Genomic DNA, 21,069 nt, shown 5'->3' with positions numbered 1-21,069 from the left:
CTAGCTTTATTTCAATGACCCCTCCCACCCTTGAGGTGAGTGACGCAAGCTTTACTATGAAACCTTGTTACAACTACACTACGAAAACACGTTCCTGCCAATCGTGGTAATAAAACCTTCATGTACTTCGAGAAGGCTGCAGGTGGACTGGAGGAATGACTGACAATGTGCTAACAAAAACATTAGACTCAGTGGTTCAGTAACTCAAACGTTACCCTGCAGTTGAAAGATTGTGAATATAAGGCTCCCCTCAGAGTCCCGAGCATTACCTTCCAGATTAATACTCCAGTGCAGAATTTAAAGAGTGCAACGTTATTGCAGGTGGTATCATTCAGATGAAATTGGGCAAGTAGCATTTGCGCCAGGCACTGACCATCTTCAACAAGACTTGCCAGGAAGAGTGTAACCATCAACCCTTAACATTCAGTGGCATTACTGTCACTGAGTCATCGTAATCACCATCCTAGGCGAGGTCGTAATTGAGCAGAAACTCAGCTGGATAAGCCACTTCTCTGCTGGCTCTACAACTGTGAATCAGATGGTGAGTATCCTGCAGTTAATACGACAAATCTCCCGATACCCCACTGCCTTTCCACCAGCTACAAGGCATGCCAGGGGCGTGATGGAATACGTGCCACTTGTCTAAATGAGTGCAATCCTGGCAGTGTCAAGAAGCTAGAGGTTCCAAGGAATCACTGTAGATGTTGCATTTACTCACTCCATTCATGTGAGGGTCTCTCCCCATGACAGGGTTTGCAAGGGGGCTATATCAGGGGTCAGGGGATGAACATGCAGACGGCCAGATCTGCTCAACAGAGCCAACCGAATGTTCAAATGATGGGAATGTTTGTCCCATGTATAGGTTTAGTTTTTGTTTAGAGATATAGCATGGAAACAGGCTCTATGGCCCACCGAGTCCGCACCGACCAGCAATCACCCGTGCACTAGTTCTATCCGACACACTAGGGACAACTTTACAGATTCCAATTAACCTACAAACCTGCACATCTTTGGACTGTGGGATGAAAACCGAATACCTGGGAAAACCCACGCGGTCACAGGGAGAACAGACAAATTCTGTACTGACAGCACCTGCAGTCAGGATTGAACCCAGGTCTCTGGCACTGTAAGCCCCGTCCCACGTAGGAGACCTAAACAGCAAACTCTGGTGACCTTGCCCGCCACCCAAGGTTTCCATGAGGTCACCGGAGGTTTTGGTCACTCTCCCTAATGGTCGAAAGTGGTCTCCACGTGGTCGAGGTTTCATCTAGGTTGCAGCTATTTTTTCATCATGATTAAAACCGGCCTCGACTAAAAATAGGTTGCTGCTTTAAAAATCGATATTTTTTTTGTTGCAGGTCTAGTCGAAGCCGGTTTTCTTCATAGTCGAGGAAGGTTTTCAACATATGCGTGGGAGGTGGTAGGAGGTTGCAGGTCACCTCGACCTTGATTTTTTTTGGGTGGCGGACAAGGTCAACAGTGGGTGCTGTTTAGGTCTCCGAAGTGGGACAGGGGCATTAGGTTGCTTTGGCGTTGTGCCACCCTAATTGGTTTTTGATTTATTATTGTCACGACAATAGAAAGTGCAAAGAAAAGAAACAGTGCAGAAACAGTCTGAAGAAGGGACTCGACCCAAAACGTTGCTTATTTCCTTCGCTCCATAGATGTTGCCTCACCCGCTGAGTTTCTCCAGCATTTTTGCCTACCTAGTGCAGAATAAGATGTTGGTAGCAGGTCTGGGAAACAGGTGGGCGTGGATGATAATAATAATAATAATAATACATTTTATTTATGGGCGCCTTTCAAGAGTCTCAAGGACACCTTACAAAAATTTAGCAGGTAGAGGAAAAACATGTAAGGGGAATGAAATAAATAGTTGAGACATGACTAGTACACAAAGTAAAGACAGAATACAATTCAAAACACAATATGAGGCAATTAATGCACAGATGAAAAGGGAGGGGGACGTGGGGCTAAGGATAGGCAGAGGTGAAGAGATGGGTCTTGAGGCGGGACTGGAATATGGTGAGGGACACGGAATTGCGGATCAGTTGGGGGAGGGAGTTCCAGAGCCTAGGAGCTGCCCTGGAGAAGGCTCTGTCCCCAAAACTGCGGAGGTTGGACTTGTGGATGGAGAGGAGACCGGCTGATGTGGATCTGAGGGACCGTGAGGGTTGGTAGGGGGAGAGGAGGTCAGTGAGATATGGGGGGGCCAGATGGTGGAGGGCTTTGTAGGTGAGGATCAGGATTTTGTAGGTGATCCGGTGGGAGATGGGAAGCCAGTGAAGTTGTTTGAGGACTGGAGTGATGTGATGCCAGGATTTGGTGTGGGTGATGAGTCGGGCGGCTGCGTTCTGGACCAGTTGGTTGATGTAGGTGGAGTTGATGCCAAGGAGAAGTGAGTTGCAATAGTCCAGTCGGGAGGAGATGAAGGCATGGATGAGTCTTTCAGCAGCGGGAGGTGTGAGAGAGGGTCTGAGTTTGGCGATGTTGCGGAGATGAAAGAAGGAGGTTTTAATGACATGGCGGATGTGAGGCTCAAGGGAGAGGGTGGAATCAAAGATCACGCCAGGGTTGCGGGCCTTGGGAGATGGGGAGACAGTGGTGCCGTCGATGGTGAGAGTGGGGTTATTGATTTTGCTGAGTGTGGCTGGAGCCTATGAGGAGGAATTCTGTCTTATCGCTGTTGAGTTAGAGGAAGTTATGTTGCATCCAGGTTTTTATAGCTGACAAACAGGAGTTGATATGGGAGGGGGGGGGGGGGGGGGGGGGGGGGGGGGGTGGGGGGGGATTTGGTGTCGATGGTAGATCTGGGTGTCATCGCGTAACAGTGGAAGTCCAGGTTGAAGTGGCGGAGTATCTGACCAAGGGGGAGGATGTAGATGATGAAGAGGAGGGGGCCGAGTACGGAGCCTTGGGGAACGCCTTGAGTGACTGTGGCTGTAGCAGAGGTGTGGTTGTGGAGAGAGATGAAGTGGGATCTGTTGGAAAGGTAGGAACGGAGCCAGCTGAGTGCAGAGCCTTCAATGCCGAGGTCTTTGAGTCTGGTGAGCAGGATGTTGTGGTTCACTTTATCGAAGGCTGCGCTCAGGTCGAGGAGGATGAGGATGTTGAGGGAACCAGTGTCAGCAGAGGTGAGGAGGTCGTTGAGGACTTTGAGGAGAGCAGTTTATGTGCTATGGAGGGGGTGAAAGCCAGATTGGAGGGGTTCAAGTAGGTTATACGCAAGGAGGTGGGAATGAAGTTGCGACGCAACGATACGCTCCAGGGTTTTTGAAAGAAAGGGGAGGTTTGAGATTGGGCGATAGTTAATGAGAGAGGAGGGATCAAGACCAGGTTTCTTTAAGATTGGTGTGACAGCAGCAGTTTTGAAAGCGGAGGGGACAATTCCTTGGGACAATGAGGAGTTGAAGAGATTAGTGAGGTAGGGGCAGAGAACGGGGAGGCAGGACTTCAGCAGGGGAGTGGGGAGAGGGTCGAGGGAGCAGGTAGTGGGTTTGGAAGAGTTGATGAGTTTGGAGATTTCAATAGGGGTGACCAGTTCAAACTGGGAGAGGAAGCAGTGTGAAGGAGGGGTAAGGAGGTCAGTGGAGATGTTGAAAGGAGGGGCCTTGGTAGGTGTTGGAGTAGATGCTGGGGAGTCGGGTACAGGGGATAAAGATTGATAGATGGTGCTAATTTTGTCAGCGAAAAAGTGGAGGAATGAGTTGAGGAGAAAGTGAAGGATCACAGCAGCCAGCAGGTCCGGGGTCTTTTGTACATGAGCATATTTAACATTTGGTGCCCTCCCTCACTCAAATAAAAATGTAATCAAGTTAACATCGCACTACTGTTTGTGGGAGGTTGGCTATGCACAATTTGCCTGCCGTACTTCTTGTATTACTGCAACGATGACACTTAAGAAGTGCCGAAAGGGACATGAAAGTCATTGCACGGTCTTTTTTTTAAAATGGACCTTTTGCAGACAAAAAAAAAGAATGTCGCTAAAAGGAACTCAAATCTGTGATTTAAAAGGCTGAAACGATGCATAATCAAATGTAATCTTACAAAATTATTGTTTTTTTTTAAATAAAGCATGAGCTGGAGGGGCATCGGGTTCAATGGTACAGAGGCGATCAGCTTGCACTAAGCGAGTGGCTGTTGCAGCGGTGCGGCTGCACGCTGCGCCCTCTGCTGTCCCTGGTTCCAAGTGAAAACCAGCCGTCGACAGGATAAAGCAGGTCAGAGCGAACCGGGGGAGGGGAATCCGGGACAGCCACCATGTCTGCAGCGCTGCGTCAACTGCGCCGCTCTCCCTCTTTGATGTTGCGCGGATCAAGGGAGGGGGTTGGAAAAGCAGCCATTTGCAGCTAATTCTTATGCCTCTAATTAGCTGTTTTCCTTTAAAAAATTTAAAAAAAATGTACATCTTTGAAACGCGTGCGCAAGTGGGAATAAAATAACCAGAAAAAAACGCGCGCGAAGGAGCAGCAATCTGCGCGAGCGGCGACTCCTCTGCCGCAGGGAAACACGAGTTACAATTTGATAGTGCGCAGTTTGTGCATGGTTAAGGCATTATTTTCCACGCTGGCAGGGTGGGATATAATATTCTGCATAATGTTTGTATACAAAATGGGGATTTAATTTGTTTTAAAAAGCAAACAGGTATTGTCAGCATGAGCAGGAGGAAGAATTAAATGGATGGATGAAGCTAGCGCCCTGGGTTTCCCGCCAACAATGCGAGGCGGGCTGATTGCACGGGATCCCCGCTCTATGCAAAGAGCCGCCTTTCATTTGGCGTCTCCGCTGCCTGCGAGCAGCCGCCGAGCGCCGCGCTCAGACACTGTAAACCTGCACTGTCTAGTACTATCGACAAATAGTGCGCTGCCCGCTGGCGGGAACCGCCCAGAGACCCCGCCTCAAGTGCAGCGGAGTCAAGGTGCGGGAGGGGGCGGCGTGAGTAAGCTCGCCACTGCGGAGCTGGCTGTGCATTGCACACTTTGCATCCTGCTCCAAAAAAAAAAGCAAGCCTCTCCCCGAGTGAGTGGGTGATTATACAACTGAGGGTTTGTAATTAAGCGGATTGATTCCTCAGCGCCAGCGATCCGCCCCTGCCTGCTCTTCTCTATAGGAGTTGAGAAGTTGGTCTGTCCTCATTTAGATCAGCAACGCTGCAAGAGGCGCTTGCGAGCCAGGGCTTTGAGCTGCTGACACTTAGTCACTGCAAGGAGGGAGCGGCACCGTGTTCGTGGAGAATAGCAAACACGCAACGTATTTACTTCGGGATTTACTCGCCTTAAAAAAAACATACCCACAACCAGAAAGCTTCGGAGGGAATTACCGAGCGTCTTCGATTAGCGCAAATCTTTTTTCTTTTGCGTTGAATTTTTAATTTCTCTACTGGGAACGCAAAAAAGGGTATAAACAGCGGGATTTCACTTTGCGATGCTACTCTCCAAGAAGATCGGTTCGTTTGCTCACATTTGCAGCCCGACCAACATGGATTTGCCAGTGAAAATCCAGATACAACAAGGTACAAGCCCCGGTTCCCCTTGGAACTGTGTGTTTTTTAATCTATATGGAGCGTCGATGTTTAAGCAATCGTTTGGGGAATGCTGCATTGGTCGTAGTGTCAATGTTTTGATGCGCTGTGTAGTGTTTGGGGACGGGCTGCGGTTTGTTATGGGTTGCGTTTGTGCCCATCAATTGCACGAGTTCGTCCCGCTTTACGAGTGTGTGTCAAGGGGATTACAATCAAAGTTAATGCGGATTGGAATTAAAGTCAGAGTTGTTATTTTGCACACTTTTTAGTAAAATGTTGTTTCCCCCCGTTCTACAGTGAAGGAGCGGGAGCCGTTTGAGAAAGTGTATCAGATCGGGGCAGTGCTGGGCAGCGGCGGCTTCGGCACCGTCTACAGCGGCGTGAGGCTGAGCGACGGGATCCCGGTGAGTTACTACCAAAGATTATAGGGTTACTACCCCCGACCTGCCTCCATACACACACATTCCCCGCGACCCTTCTCGACCACCAACTCATCCGCTTTTCCTCTTTTCTTCCAGGTTGCTGTCAAACATGTGGCCAGAGACCGAGTGACCGAATGGGGCTCGCTGGTAAGTTACCCTTTCTCCCCCCCAATCCCTTTTTTCACACTTATCGTAGCGAAGAGCTAAAGTGCGCTGCAGTGCATCGCTTACAGTGAGCGTTGTCCTCAATGTTGAGACTGGCGTTTCGATTCTATTCAGTGCGGGGCATCTGTAAATAGCCTTTGGGAGGAGGGAATGGGGGAATTCCGGTAATTTCGATCTAGCAGGAGAAGGTTGCTGCCAAATTCTTTATTTATAGAAATCAAAGAGGCAGATGTTGGAAGCAAAGTTGTTTTTTTTTAAAGGAGTGTTGGGTGCATCCATCACCTACTTTAACGAGGACTGGCATTTTTTTCCCGTGCAATGACACAAGGACACGTTATGTTTCGGGTGCATGTTGCGGGCCAGTTGGTCGTTGCTGGGGTTTTTTTTTAACCTGCAGGTTTTACATGGTATTTATCCACTGCCCTGGGTTTGGTGTTTTGTAGAACGGCAGCCTGGTGCCCCTCGAGATCGTGCTGCTCAAGAAGGTGGCTGGAGGCTTTCGAGGAGTCATTAAAATGCTGGACTGGTACGAGCGGGGTGACAGCTTCTTGTTAATCATGGAGCGGCCGGAACTGGTCAAAGACCTGTTTGATTTTATCACTGAGAAGGGAGCCCTGGAGGAAGAGCTGGCGCGAGTCTTCTTCAGGCAGGTCCTGGAGGCAGTCCGGCACTGCTACAACTGCGGTGTCGTTCACCGGGACATCAAGGACGAGAACCTGCTGGTCGACCTGCGCTCCGGCGAGCTCAAACTCATAGACTTCGGGTCGGGGGCGTTGCTCAAGGACACGGTCTACACAGACTTTGATGGTAATGCACCGTTCTGGACTTTCCAGTGTGTGTGTGAGTGAGAGACTGCAGTCGGCTTTCCCCTATATCTGCCTATTTAATGCAATAATTGGGACTCGAGCCGGTTTATGCACTCGTTGATTTAAGAAGTTAAAATATATTTGCCTTGTGAACGAATGCCCTTCGTATTTTGAGGTGTGAATTGTCCCCATCTCAACCCAGCTGGGTGGAGACGGGTCCCCTCGCTTCTATCCAAGGGTTTATACATCAGGTTTTGGCTCCGGTTAGCGAGCCCAGCAGAAGCCACCCTCCGCCGGGCTGCGCACTGCTTCCTCCCACCTTGTTGTGAAACTCGAGCCCTCCTCGGGTTAACCCTTGCTGGGAGCTAGGTTTGTGGCTGGTAGCTCCACCCAGGCGCCCAGCGCTGCGGCTTCTCGCCCGCTCCCTCCCACCAGCCCGCCGCTACTCCCTGCAGCAGACAGCGAGCTCAACCCCGCCCCTTCTCCCCGCTCTTTTTTTGTTTTCATCCTATTTTACACCCCTTTCCACTTTATTTCCTCGCCCTCTTCTGGGTTGTTTTATTTTTTTGCATCGTTCTCCGTTTCCCTCCTGTCCCCCCCATCCCTCCCTTTCTCTAGTTTTTTTCTCTTGCTGGCTGCCTTTGCATTCTGCTTTCCCTGCTGCTGTTACTGCTGCTGCCAGGAATCCCACCATCCGAGGCTTCCTTACGTTTGTAAACAAAGGAGTCAGCTGACCAGCTGACTGCAGGGAGTTGATCTGCAGACTAACTGGGGTCTGTCTCAACACCTGACCAAGATCAGAGGGAACTTGTTTCGTAGGATGTGGTCACTTGGCCAGTTTTGTGTCCCACACCCCCTTCCAATTCTGCAATGTAATTAGCCTGCTGGCTGCCCCCGGCTTAAATTCTGTTTATTTATTCTTCCCAGGCACAAGAGTGTACAGTCCTCCAGAGTGGATCCGTTACCATAGATACCACGGGAGATCTGCTACTGTGTGGTCTTTGGGAGTGCTGCTGTATGATATGGTTTGTGGGGATATCCCTTTCGAACAAGATGAAGAGATCTTGCGAGGTCAAGTGTACTTCAGGAGGCGAATTTCTTCTGGTGAGTGGGATTTCAAACAAGCTGGAGTGTCTTGTAATGTAATGCCTATTTTGGGGCACTTTTTTTTAATGCCGATTTCTTAACACTTGTTTCCTATGTTTGTTTTCAGAATGTCAGCATTTGATCAAGTGGTGCCTTGCACTGCGGCCTTCCGAGAGACCCATGCTGGAACAGATCTTTGAACATGCTTGGATGCGAAAGGCTGAAGTAGTTAAAACCGAGGACTGTGACATCAGGCTGCTGAGCCTAGACCTCGAGACCTCCAGCACAAGTTCGAGCAAGGAGAGTCTGTGAAATAACACGTGCTTAACAGCAGGAGGGGAGTTCGACATAAAAAGGACCCTGTGGTGATGCCACCAGCTTGTTGTGGGAGGGGATAATGGTTTATTTCTGATCCTGTTCTCTGGGTGGGGGTGGGAACACGGGGGTGGGAGGGGGGGAGGGAGGGAGGAAGTGGGGGAGAAATCTGACTGCTGGTTACTGCTCTGAATTAATTTTGTTTTCTTTTGGGAACGTTGGAGTTTTGAGATAAATGGGCCAGTACTTAGCAATGACTGACCTTTATTTTTTAGCAAAAAGTGACCTCCAAACAATGCAAACTCTGCTCTCATAGAGTCTGGACTAAATGTTCTTTGCTTTCTGAGTGCCTTTTGAAAGCTGCTTTAATTCACTGGTGATGGGATACTTGAACATACTTTGTTCCCCTTCTATCTGCTGCTCAGAATACTTTGGCCTGCACAAAGGTGTGTACAGAGACATCAAGAACTGTCTGCCAGCAATGTTGGTTTTTCCTCTCTGGTTTTCTTTATAATTTTCCTTTCCCAAGCCATCTCAACCACTGGATAGATGCCCTAATTTCGATTTTCCCCTTCTCTCCCATCAATCTGCGACTTATTTGTTCATGGCCAAGGCATATCGGGGCATGGTTGTATGCACAATCAATGCAATTCAAGGACACTTTCAAGACTGTACATTGTATGTAATGTAAATTATGTTTCATTATGTATTATACTTGTTTTTATTTATTTGTATTCTTAAAGTTAGACTGTCCACAAATTTCACGTGGCTATTTATTTGTTTAATTTATTTTAGAGAAAAATTCCAACACTGCTGTTCTGCTTCCAAGATGCTTGATTGGTTAGTCTAGGATATTTCTGCATTCCTTTTTTTTCCTCTGCATTTAAAAAAAATCTACCATGCAGGTTTCAGTCCATTTGTCATGGAAAGTGATTGGAAGCTTTGTGTCAAAGGTGCCCTTTTAAAAAGGGAAATAGATGGATTTTATTTTCTTCTAACTTTGTGGTGTTCAACCAAGGCTCTTCATGGCTGTTTGTATTAGAAGTGTAAAGTATACTGTTTGAAAGGTTTTAAATTATTGAAGTTGTACAGTCTCCATCATTGGCTTAGGAAGGTAGAGTGGCAGTCGACCTTTTTAATTTATTTCAATAGCTGTGTTTTTTGTGCACTAGATCTAGTTGCATTTATGCAGCTTGGATTTGGGAGTTTTTTTTTCCAATTTAGCTGTGCGAAATAAATGATGGATGGAGAACATATTTTTTTATACAAGCATTTCAATTAAAGTTCACATTTTGTACAAAATTTGTTTCCTGTCTTGACTGACACTGTGTTCACTATGTAAACTTCAAGGGCAAGTGGTTTAAAAGCATATTTCCAACTACAGTGGTTAAGTTAGTGGGTTAGAACAATGGGTTAACAACCAAGAGGTGAAATTCCAGCCTGCTAGCTATGGCATTTAAAGCCTGAATAGTTAAAAAGAGGCCAGTCTGGAGAAGGGTCTTGACCTGAAACGTCACCCATTTATTCTCACTGGAGATGCTGCCTGAGTCACTACAGTTTTTGTGTCTATTTTCTGAATAATAACTGCAAAGTACCATTTTGTCATTTAAAACCCTCCTGTTTCACTGTATGGAAATACAGATGCATTGTGTCCTTCATGGGAAATCCCTACCCAGCAGCATAGTGGGAGTAAATGAAGTAGGTCTTCTGTTCAAGGTGGCAGCGAATCACATTTCAAAGCATAGGCAATAAATACCTGTAGTTGAAAAATAAAGTCCATCAGATAAGGAAACAGGCCAAACTACACTGGAGCCAACCTACAGCTATTGACTCAACTGCCCTCTTCATGGCATATAAAAGCCATTACTGTGGGTAATTCACTACAACTTCTCAAAGGCTGGTGGAGAAGAGCGATGTATTATGCCACTGTTAACTGCAACCCGAAAAATCGTATCAATGTTGCAGTGGACAACAGGACCTGAAGCAAACTAATTTGGAAGATGCAATATATAAATGGGGTGGCAGCAGCTTTGTCTTGTTTAAAATCAACTGGTGTGGTCAGAATTCTCATTGGGATTTAATGTAAACACAAGTTCAGTACTTTCACTTATTTAGGAGATAAAATGATGAAATTACTAAGTTAGTCTATTGTTTACATTTTTAATTGTTTAAAAGTCACAAGCTTGGTAGTATTCAATATCTGAATGTTTACATGGGTTGAAGTGTCTACCAGTGAGTCTTGCATCTTTCACCTTCCAACAACCAGTGTGTGCAGTTAGACACTGAACTGGGGGGTTAATAAGGGTAAATGATGACAGGCTGCAAGAGACAAGCTATGTATGTGGCCCTATTCATGATTGACACACATAATATGATCAGTGTTTTGCACAGTAATGACTATATCTTGCCAATTACATAATTTCAGCTAACAGCTGATTCAAATTTTACCTTGCACAGTTGCCTTATGCGGAATTGGCTATTTACTACTTACTAGTTTGAGCCTTCGCCTATGACTTGACAGTGGCTGTTAAGTTGTGTGAAACTGTACCTTTAAATTTAAAACAAATTGCCCTGAACTGCCCATATTCCAGAGAATGCAAACCTAATTTGTGTAATTGTTACTTGTAATTTAACCCTTGGGAGTACAGGTTCCATTCCGGTAAATTGATACAGCAGTCTCCAAGGTCATTTAAAATGTGTTATCCAAAGTTGCTGTTTACTCCAGGTGTTACTTAACCGGGGCTGTGTTTACTGAAAGCAATACTGCGTCCATCTTTGAATGCTAACCTGCTAGCATCTTACTGATTTTCTTGATTACTTTCTGTATTAGTCAGATGTTTAAATGTACATACGTTTTCAGAACCTCCTAAATGTAAAACTTTACTATGCATACCGCCAGATTCGGGGACAGTTCACAGCTGTCATTACACAACTGAACTGTCCTCTCACCAGCTAGAGAGCAATCCTGACCTCCCATCTTCCTCATTGGAGACCTTTAGACTATCATTAATCAAATTTTATTGGACTTTATCTTGCACTAAATGTTATACCCTTTATCCTGTATCTACATTGTGGACGGCTTGACTAATCATGCATAGTCTTTTCACCGACTGGATAGCACACAACAAAAAGCCCTTCACTGTACTTCGGTAAATGCAACAGTAATAAACTAAACTAATAAACAATGAAGTGTCTGTATGGTACTAAAATGGAGTATCCCACATTGAAATTAATGTGCCACATATTAGCTCATTCTCTTTACAGTTCTTTATCACTGTTAACTTAGATGCGTTGCTTTCTATGCTATTAGATGATACATATGCTAAAAGGTTGAGGGTCGATATAGACTCTTGTCGACACCAACCATGATCTGCCAATTGGAATACATGGTAGAAGGAAAAAAAATCAGTTGACTTCCTCCTGGTCAATTTCTTCAAGCATGACCTTTTTGTGAATGTGTGCTGCTAGCTGATTGTTCATTTAGAAATTCTTCAGGTCACATTGGTTATTCTCAGTATCTCAAGTGCTACACTAATTGGTCAATAATTCCCCAGTCTTCCCCTGTAACAAACTGGAAAAATGTGAAGAATTTTCAAATCTAATGGAGCAGTGAAGGGATTGCTGGTATTTTCACCTTTCCCGCTCTAGGAAACCTTCTGTTGCTTGTCATTGCAAATTTATTTTCATTATGTTATTTTTATGTCAGTCTTGATTAGTTCCTGGCCCGATTCAGCTTTAGTTTCCTTGACGAAATACTTTCTCTACTGTAAATATAACCACAGATTACTCAACATACCTGCCCTTCCTTTCATTTACAGTAATCATTATCAATTTTCAACTGCTCCGCATTCCTTTCTCGTGTGTTGTTCCTTCTAATAAACTTTGGTAGTTTCCTTCTCATAGTCCATCAGCGTGGCTCGTGTTATTTGTTTAGTCACCCTGGGATCTTTGTTTCTGCCTACCAGAGAACAAGAGGAGGCTGGGACTGATTGGGCTGTTCCACTGGGAGCTCACATGGTCCCGAGGGCCTGAAAAGATCCCCATGCCATGAGGTGCTTTCTCCCAGTTGTTGGAATCTCGAGCACAAAAAAGTAGAGCTGCAGAAATAACTCAACAGGTCGGGCAGCATCTATGGTGGGAAATGGACTGTTGACATTTCGAGCCAAAACCCTTCATTTAGATATCTGCAATGACAAATATCCCTTTCGCTCCATTGATGCTGCCTGACACGCTGAGTTTCACCAGCAGTTCTCTTTTTTTGCTGAAGATTTCAGCACCTGCAACCTCTTGTGCCTCCATTTTACCGCTAGGATCTTGCAAGTTATTTTGCATCTTTTAAAACCATTTTCCCTTTTAAATTTACATTGCCTTGTAAAAACGTTGTATACTGTAGGTATTAAATCTTGCGACGAGACTTGAACAACTGTTCTTTCCATGTAAAATGAGGTCCAGTGACGAGAGCAAATGACAAGACATTGCATTGGATTTTGGGACTATACTTAAATCAGATTGCTCTCTATATTTGGATTGTGTCAACAAGAGCTGGTTTATTTTGCTTCACTAAACTGCTGAGTAGAATGTAGGGTTTTGCAAATATGTACAAGGGCCAAAACCTAACCTGATCAGTTGAAGGTGGTTTTAACCTGCTAATGTTTTGCAAGCTGCCTGGAAAATTGTTGCAAAGTAGAGTTGTGGAATTCGTGTGCAATAAGGGTCTTATCCACAAGTGAGTCATTCCCTTTTTGGCAACAACACGGAACATCCTGATGTCTTGGGAACAACATATATAGAAATCCTAAAATCAAGTTTTTGATGGTAATGGTTTCCATCACAATGGTTTCATTCACGAGTTCTACAAGTTTGCGTTAGACTAAAAGTTTGGTCACATTTCACCATTAATGCAGTGATAGGCGCTGAAGATCCCATGCTAATTCAGTACAGCCCTGGGAGTTCAGTACTCTGCCTAGTGGCGGTGGGCATTGTAAAGGCTGGTGGGGGAACCTTAAGAGATCAGCTTTTGAGTCTAAGATACACAAAATTGCTGGGGAAACTCAGCGGGTGCAGCAGCATCTATGGAGCGAAGGAAATAGGCGACGTTTCGGGCTGAAACCCTTCTTCAGACTCCTATTTCCTTCGCTCCATAGATGCTGCTGCACCCGCTGAGTTTCCCCAGCAATTTTGTGTACCTTCGATATTCCAGCATCTGCAGTTCCCTTTTGAAAGCTTTTGAGTCTAAATGGGATGTTCTTTTCTGAGATGCACTCTACAATGATATTGGACATCTTCAAATTAAAGGGACTCGTCTGAATATTCCAGACTAAAATGTAAATTGCAATTGATTTGATCTTTACACTGGACTAGATCGCGTTTGCCTCTCATTGTATTTAAATCCAGTTGCCACGCTGACTGAACAATTGCTTGCTCAAACGAGCCCTACTTGCAATAGTACTTGTGCACTGCAGGTGGTGCTATTGAGGGCTAGGTTTCTTATCAAAAAAAATTGTTCTTGAGAATTTCAGCTGTAGGTTGCAGTAAAACTTGTGTATCTATTTTCAGGAAAATATGCACAACATGGTTTATTTTAAATTATTTTGTTTTCTGTACAGCTGCCCTTAAAACACGTTCACAGCTGAAAGGTGAACAGAGAACCAGTTCCCAGCACTTTCACCCACCCACTAAATCTTTCAAGGTCACCTCTGCAGCGCTTCACCTAAACTGAGAACATACAAACTAAACCTAAGCAAGTGTCTCTGCAGAATGAGCACACTAGCCTGGGCTGCTTCTCTCCTCCCCTCCACTTAGACAGTGGTGGACTTCCTACGGCTTGGTTGGAACTCAGTAAAAGCCAGTGTTGAGTTTAAGCCGCCCTCGCCTGCATAACTTTGTTTGTTCTCCTTGGACCAAAGAAGGTTGAGAGGATTTTTAATAGAGGTGATCAAGATTATGGCTGGTTTAGTCAAATAGGAAACTTGATTCCATTAGCTGATGGTGCAAGGACCAGGAGACACAGGTTTAAAGTTTAGTACTAAGATACAGATGGGATGTGTGGGAAAGTGGAATTCCAGGTTAGAGAGGATGATGAAGACATCATTCAGTTCTCCAAGAAGGAATTGGATATCCACCCAATAAAAAATAATTTGCAGGCTTAGGAGGAAAGAGCAAGGGAATAGGATCAGAAGCGGGGGGTTACTTGGAGCCATGGTAGACTTGAACTGCATGACCTTTGCTGGTCAGAGATAATTCTATAAACCAAGAGCCATTCCATTGAATGGGTTTATGCAATTTTTTGCCAGACAAACCATATACAATATAAATCGTGCATGTAGGAAGGAACTGCAGTTGCTGGTTTACTCTTAAGATAGACACCGAATGTTGGAATAACTCAGCGAGTCAGACAGCATCTCTGGAGATAAGGAATAGATAATGTTTCGAGTCGGGACTTTTAAGATGAGAGGGGAAAGATCTGAGGGGCAAGGAAACGGCAGATGGAATTTAACTTAAACAACTGTGGAATGATGCATTTGTCACCAAATGGTGGTGGGTATATGGAACGAGCTTCCTCTAGTCCAGGGAAAACAGTGCCAGACTGTCCAACCTCTCCTGATAACTAGCTGTCCAGTCGAGCCAACGTTCCTGTGACTTTTCTGCACCCTCTCTAGTTTAATTATAGCCTTCCTGTAGCTGAGCAGTCAGAACTGCACATAATATTCCATGTGCAGTCTAACTATTGATTTGTACAACTGTAACATAATGCTCCAACTCCTATTCTCAATGTCAAAGTGTCTTCTTGTGTTGCCACTTTCAGGAAATTATGCACATGTGCCTCAAGGACTCAATGTTCAATAACACTCCCCAGACCTCCTCCCCCCCCCTCCCCCCTCCCATCCACTGTTCATGTCCTTGATCTAGCTCCCATTGTAACCTTCATCACCGCCCACTGTACCACCAATTGGGTGAACTGTAAACTCACTAATCATGTCACCTACTTTCTCTTCCAAATCGTTAATATAGATATGACCAAGTGCAGGGGACCCATGACTCATCTCCGTGACATCCACTGGTTACAGGTCTCCAATCTGGCAGTCAACCCTCAATTACCACTCTTTCCCCTCCACTACCAAACCAGTTTTGTATCCAGTTTGCTATCTTGTCCTGAACCCCACCTATTCTAATATTCTGGACCAGCCTACCATGTGGGACCTTGTCGATGGCCTTGCTGAAGTCCATGTAGACAATGCCTACTGCCCTGCCTCTATCAATCCTCCTGGTCTCCTTCTTGCTGAAATTTGCGAGGTATGATCTCCCGTGTACAAAGCCATGCTGACTATCCCCAATCAGTCCTTGCCTTTCCAAATGCAAATAACTTCAGAATCCCTTCCAGTAATGTTCCCATCACTGATGTATGTCTCATGAGTCTGCAGTTTCCTGTGTGGCCTATTAAATAAAAACTCAACATTATCCTTCCCTCGGTCATCGCGTACCTCTCCGGTGGCTAATGAAGATACAATTATCTCTACCAGGGGCCAATTCATCTCCTCCTTTGCTTCCCACAACATCATATGATACACCTGGTCAGGCCCTGGAGAATTATCCATTTTTATGAGCTTCGAGTTCCTCATTTGAAATGTGTATACGCTTTCAGGATATCATTGTTCTATTTCCTGAATTCATTAATATGGGTGTCAGGGATTAGGGGAGAAGGCAAGAAAATAGAGTTGGGAGGGAGAGATAGATCAGCCATGATTGAATGGCAGAGTAGACTTGATGGGCTGAATGGCCTAATTCTGCTCCTTTCACTTATGACCCTTTGACTGACTTCCATGTCCTGCCCAAAATAAGAAACTGCTTAAATCGTAGGCAGGAGGGAAATGGACAAGTGATGTTTTGGGTTGGGACAATTCTTTAAGTAGCGGAAAGTGTGGGGAAAGAGCTGGCAGGTGATAGATAGGATTCGGGTGGATTCCCATGTCCTTCAAGGTAAATATTTATAATTATTTTTGTTAAGCTACTACAAATTATATCATCATTAACCTTTATATGACTGATGTTGGTCACCAGTGATTCTTTAAAAAGTCTCAGATTTTATATAGTTTATGAGGAAGCCTGTTTTTACTAATCCTGTTAATGTCTGTGCATATTTATCTGGTTCCATTTTTAATTGCTTCAAGCAATGTGACAAAACCTACAAAATGCATAAATGAAATTGCATCGATCCTGATACACCTCATAAAACCTTCCAAATTAATTTTACTCCTTTGGGAAAGGCAAATGGATAAATCAGATTAACAGATAGATACATCTTCATCACCTGGAAGCATATGTGGACAAAAATGCAAAACCATGATGCCCGACTAATTTTATTTTCCTGAGCCTCATCAAGTCATCCAGCACAAATCATTGGTTCCTTTAATAAAGGATTGCAAAAGAAGAATTCCACACAGATTCAATTCTGCATTCAACATTTTCTTTTCAAATTTCTGTTACTTTCCAAACACATTTTTCAAAAACTCTGACAAATCTTAATCACGTTGCAGCAGTTATGAAGAACATAATGTGTGGAATTAGTTATTGTTAAATAGCCTAGAGAGTTGTTGCATTCTCTTATAATCACCATTAATATTACATAAAAGTAGTTTCTCCAAAGTGACATAAAATGTTAAAATTATAATAATTATTAAAAGTGTTCACAAGAAAACATTTCAGGTTTTTATTTGAGTAAACAATGACAATTGATTCAATACGTCAATAGGTAATCGGTCTCTAGTGCAAATTAGAAACAAAATACATTTTACTACTTACTAATAATTTATACAACTTTAAAACAGCCATTTCATGACAATTGGTTATCTTCCTAGACACAGACGTGTTGCTAAGATGGCACAATACCTGTAGATCTTTTTACATTGTTTGACTTCCTTCATTGGATTCCAATTTACATGGAAATTACGGACATTATCCAACTGAAAGGATTTATTCTGATATGTCTAGAGAAAGCGAATTGCCAGGAAATTGTGATGAGCTTGCATGAATGTGTAATGGACTGGATATTAATGACCAGCAAAAGACTTGGGAGGAAGTAGTGGGATTAGAAAGTGAGACAGTCGGCAATGATGCTGTCTTCCAGGTCTCACTGCACCATCTGCATATCCCAATGATGCGCTGCTAGGTTAATTGGCTATGTAAAATGTCCCTTGGTATTTATTTTATTTATTTATTTATTAGTTTATTTGTTCCGAACAAATAAAGACATAAATAGGAATAAATAACAACAACAAAATCGAAATAGTCAAACAATTGGACAATCCAGGCAATATTTGCAAAGTAATAAAAAGCATAAAGCAAAATTTAAATGTCCAACACTTTTTCTTTACAAGCTCGAAAAGGAGTGAGAAGAAGAATAACTTATTTAATCTCACCCCTTCTCCCTAAACCTTTCTTCCATATTTAATAATTAATTAATTAATAATAATAATACCCCAGACAATTTTTAGAGATGCATACAAACATATATATACATACAACTGATATACACTTACAAGTAATATGTATGAAGTAACCAAAAAACATAAATAAATAATAAACATAATAATAAACAAACACCAACCCCTGTTGGTCAACCATCCCCTTCATCCCTGTACCTTGTGAAAAAAAGTTTTTTGTATGTCATTTTGAACTAGTTCATGTTTGGACATTGCTTTAACTCCACATTCAAACTGTTCCACAATCCTACTCCACAGACCGAAATACAAAAAGTTAATGACAGGAAAAAAACAAGTGGAAGTTGGCGGCAATGTGTGAGAGAGAATTAGGGAAATTAGGAGAAGGGAGATGGGATCAATAAGATTGCTCCCTAGGAGCTGGCAAGAATCCCATGCGCAGAATGGCTTTCTTCTGAGTCGGTATGAGGACAATCATTGGCCTATGACTGATCAAAGCAGAGGAGCAGCTATTGGAAAGACACTGAGAATGTTGTCTGTTAGTCACAAGCTCAGCAAAAATGGGACACCTGCAATAATTTAGTTCAGAGATAAAGCATGGTAACACCAGGTGCATGCCGACCATAGATCAACCATTCACAATAGTTCTATGTTATCCTACTTTCTCATCCACTCCTTAAACACCTCTACCTCTTTGATGACCCTCAGACTATCCTTGATTGGAATTTGCTGACTTTACCTTGCACTAAACATTATTCTCTTATCATGTATCTAAACACTGTAAATGCATTGATTGTCTTTCTGCTGACTGGTTAGCACGCAACAAAAGCTTTTCACTGAACCTCAGTACACGTGACAATAAACTAAACTGAACTGAACACTCCGGGCAATTATTTAAAAATGGACAATTAACCTACAAACCCGCACATCTTTGGGAAGTGGGAGGTAACCGGAGTATCCGGAGGAAACCCACGTGGTCACAGGGAGAACGTGCAAATTCCACACAGGTCAGGATCGAACCCGGGTCTCCGGCGCTGTGAGGCAGCAGCTCTGTGAGGCCATACAGATAGTGTCTGTAGAATCCACATTGAGCTCATCGGCTCATCTCGGAATCCACAAAATTAGAAGTAAACTATACCTAACTCCAAGGGACTGCCTAACACGATGGGCAAGAGGGAGAGAATGCAGTTCTTAACCTGAAGGAAGAGTGTAGATGAACCTGTACCGCCATGGGCTATGCGATTTAAATCTGTACACAAATCCCTCTTGTTATTTCTCACTGTTGATGTATGTACTGTTACTTGTACAATGACAGTTGTTTTTTAGATCGTAAACTGGACAATATATTCATAATACAGTTGATTTCCTGCTCTGTTGCTCAAAGACAAACTGTGAAATAGAATATATTTTCAGTGTTATTGTCTCTCTAACTATCCATCAACCTCCATCTCACCCTCGCTCTGTTTTACATCATACTTTTTAATTCCATCTCTTCCTTTCTCTCCATGTCACTGACAATAAATTTGTTTGCATCTTTATATTTCTAGGGCTGTCTTACTTGCTCTGTGTAAAAATCTCACTCGCACATCATTGTTATCTTTATCTTTGCTTTGATTCTTGGTTTTTCTGTTTTCCTCGAATTCTATCTGTCTGTCGATGCCATCTTAAACTATCCATTCAAAATGTTTTTAAATTCTCCCTTCTTGCTCCATCATTCACCTCATGCTTACTTTTCTTTCTCATCTTGTCTTTAATTTATCTTAATTTTTTCCCCTTCATCTTTATTTCCGTTTTTTCTCTCACCACTTGAAGCAACATATTCAAGTCTTGCTCCACAGCCATTCACAAGAACACAAGGACCATGAGGAAGAGTGCACCATTCAGCTCCTCGGACTTGACCTACCATTTAGTAAGATCAGTGCCATATTCCCACACTAACCTAATATCCCCTTGACTCCATTGATATCCAAAGATCTATCATTCGGCTTTGAACATTCACAGCCCTTTTGGTGGAGAATTCACTTTGAACTTAATGGGCCTGTCCCACTTAGGCGATTTTGTCAGCGACTGCCGGCGACTGTCATAGTCGTAGCAGGCCGCCAAAAAAACAGTGACTGGACCCCCCTACGACAATGTCTATTACAACCTACCTCCTAGTCGATGTCAAGCTACCGACAACCAGCGACACCTGCAACAACCTACGTCCACCTCGTGACAAGCTACGACAAGGTAAGACAATTCAGTCGCCGGTACCTGTCGCCAGTTGATATAGATTGACATAGGTAGTCGCCAATGGAATTCATCGAAGTCAGCACCGGCGACAATCTACATCATCCTGGCGACAACCTGCGTCATCCTGGCGACAGCACTACGTCAGGCTACGATCGTTGGCGTGAAGCCCATGGGGCGCAGACTGGCGCCGAAAAGTTTTGAACATTTCAAAATCCAGCGGCGACCAGAAAAAAGGTATGAATCTTTGGGCGACTGAGGAGACCGTACAGGCGACACCCCGGCAACCACGTGGCGATAGCCTAGTCGTCTGTAGTCGCCTAAATAAGTGCCTGTGGGACAGGGGCATAACTCTCTGTCCCTTTTCCTCTCTCTGGGACAGGTCAAGCAAGGCCAATAACCTTGTTCAATCTATTTTCATGTTATGGTCTCTCTCTCTCTCTTCCAAATCGTTTCTCTTAAAGCTGTTTTATTTATGCTCAAAAATTGACCGTCTGATTGTTTTAATTTAATTAGAGGGCAGAGTTGCATTTTCTTTCTTCTTAACTGGTAGAGCTGCTACCTCAGTGCCAGAGATCCGGAATTGATCCAGTCTGTGTGGAGTTTGTACGTTCTCCCTGCGACTATGTGGGTTTCCTCCAAGTGCTCCAGTTTACTCCCACATCCCATAGATGTGTGGGTTTGTACATTAATTGGCCTCATAAATCTGTGTGGTGTAGATGAAATAGCAGGATAACAGAACCTGTGAACAGGAGATGAATGGTCAGCATGGACTTGGTGGGCCAAAATACCTGTTTTCATATTGAAAAAAAACTAAACTAAACTCGTGTTCAGTTTATATTGCATTGTGGTCACCCTGTTATAGGAAAGATGTTATCAAGCTGAAAAGGGTGCAGAGATTTGCCAGGATGTTGCCAGAACTGAAGGCCTGAGTTATAAGGAGAGGTTGAGCAGTCTGGGACTTTATTCCTTTGAGCACAGGAGGATGAGGAGTGATCTTGTAAAGATGCATAAGTGGCAGAGGAGGTAGAGCTGCTAGCTTACAGCGTTTACAGTGTCGGAGACCCGGGTTCGATCCTGACTACGGG

At 44.0% G+C, this 21,069-nt stretch overlaps 1 protein-coding gene across 1 annotated transcript; it reads left to right on the top strand.

Annotated features, from left to right (window-relative positions):
- The first annotated feature begins 4,918 nt into the window (after positions 1-4,918).
- Positions 4,919-9,617, top strand: pim3 (Pim-3 proto-oncogene, serine/threonine kinase). Its single transcript, XM_033039774.1, has 6 exons — positions 4,919-5,512; positions 5,819-5,925; positions 6,040-6,090; positions 6,552-6,915; positions 7,842-8,018; positions 8,128-9,617. The coding sequence occupies exons 1-6, from the start codon at positions 5,425-5,427 to the stop codon at positions 8,310-8,312; spliced, it is 972 nt and encodes a 323-aa protein (XP_032895665.1). The 5' UTR covers positions 4,919-5,424; the 3' UTR covers positions 8,313-9,617.
- Positions 9,618-21,069: the final 11,452 nt, after the last annotated feature.

This window comes from Amblyraja radiata, chromosome 21 (assembly GCF_010909765.2).
Source record: "Amblyraja radiata isolate CabotCenter1 chromosome 21, sAmbRad1.1.pri, whole genome shotgun sequence".
NCBI classification, from domain to species: Eukaryota; Metazoa; Chordata; class Chondrichthyes; order Rajiformes; family Rajidae; genus Amblyraja; species Amblyraja radiata.
Note: the sequence above shows the minus strand (reverse complement) of the source record. Positions and strands in the feature narration are given on the sequence as shown.

Excerpts from the sequence above, each read along its gene's own strand:
- pim3 (XM_033039774.1), top strand. The coding sequence starts at position 5,425 with ATGCTACTCTCCAAGAAGATCGGTTCGTTTGCTCACATTTGCAGCCCG. Across the intron at positions 5,513-5,818 it reads GAAAATCCAGATACAACAAG|TGAAGGAGCGGGAGCCGTTT; the intron begins GTACAAGCCCCG and ends CCCGTTCTACAG. Across the intron at positions 6,091-6,551 it reads TGACCGAATGGGGCTCGCTG|AACGGCAGCCTGGTGCCCCT; the intron begins GTAAGTTACCCT and ends GGTGTTTTGTAG.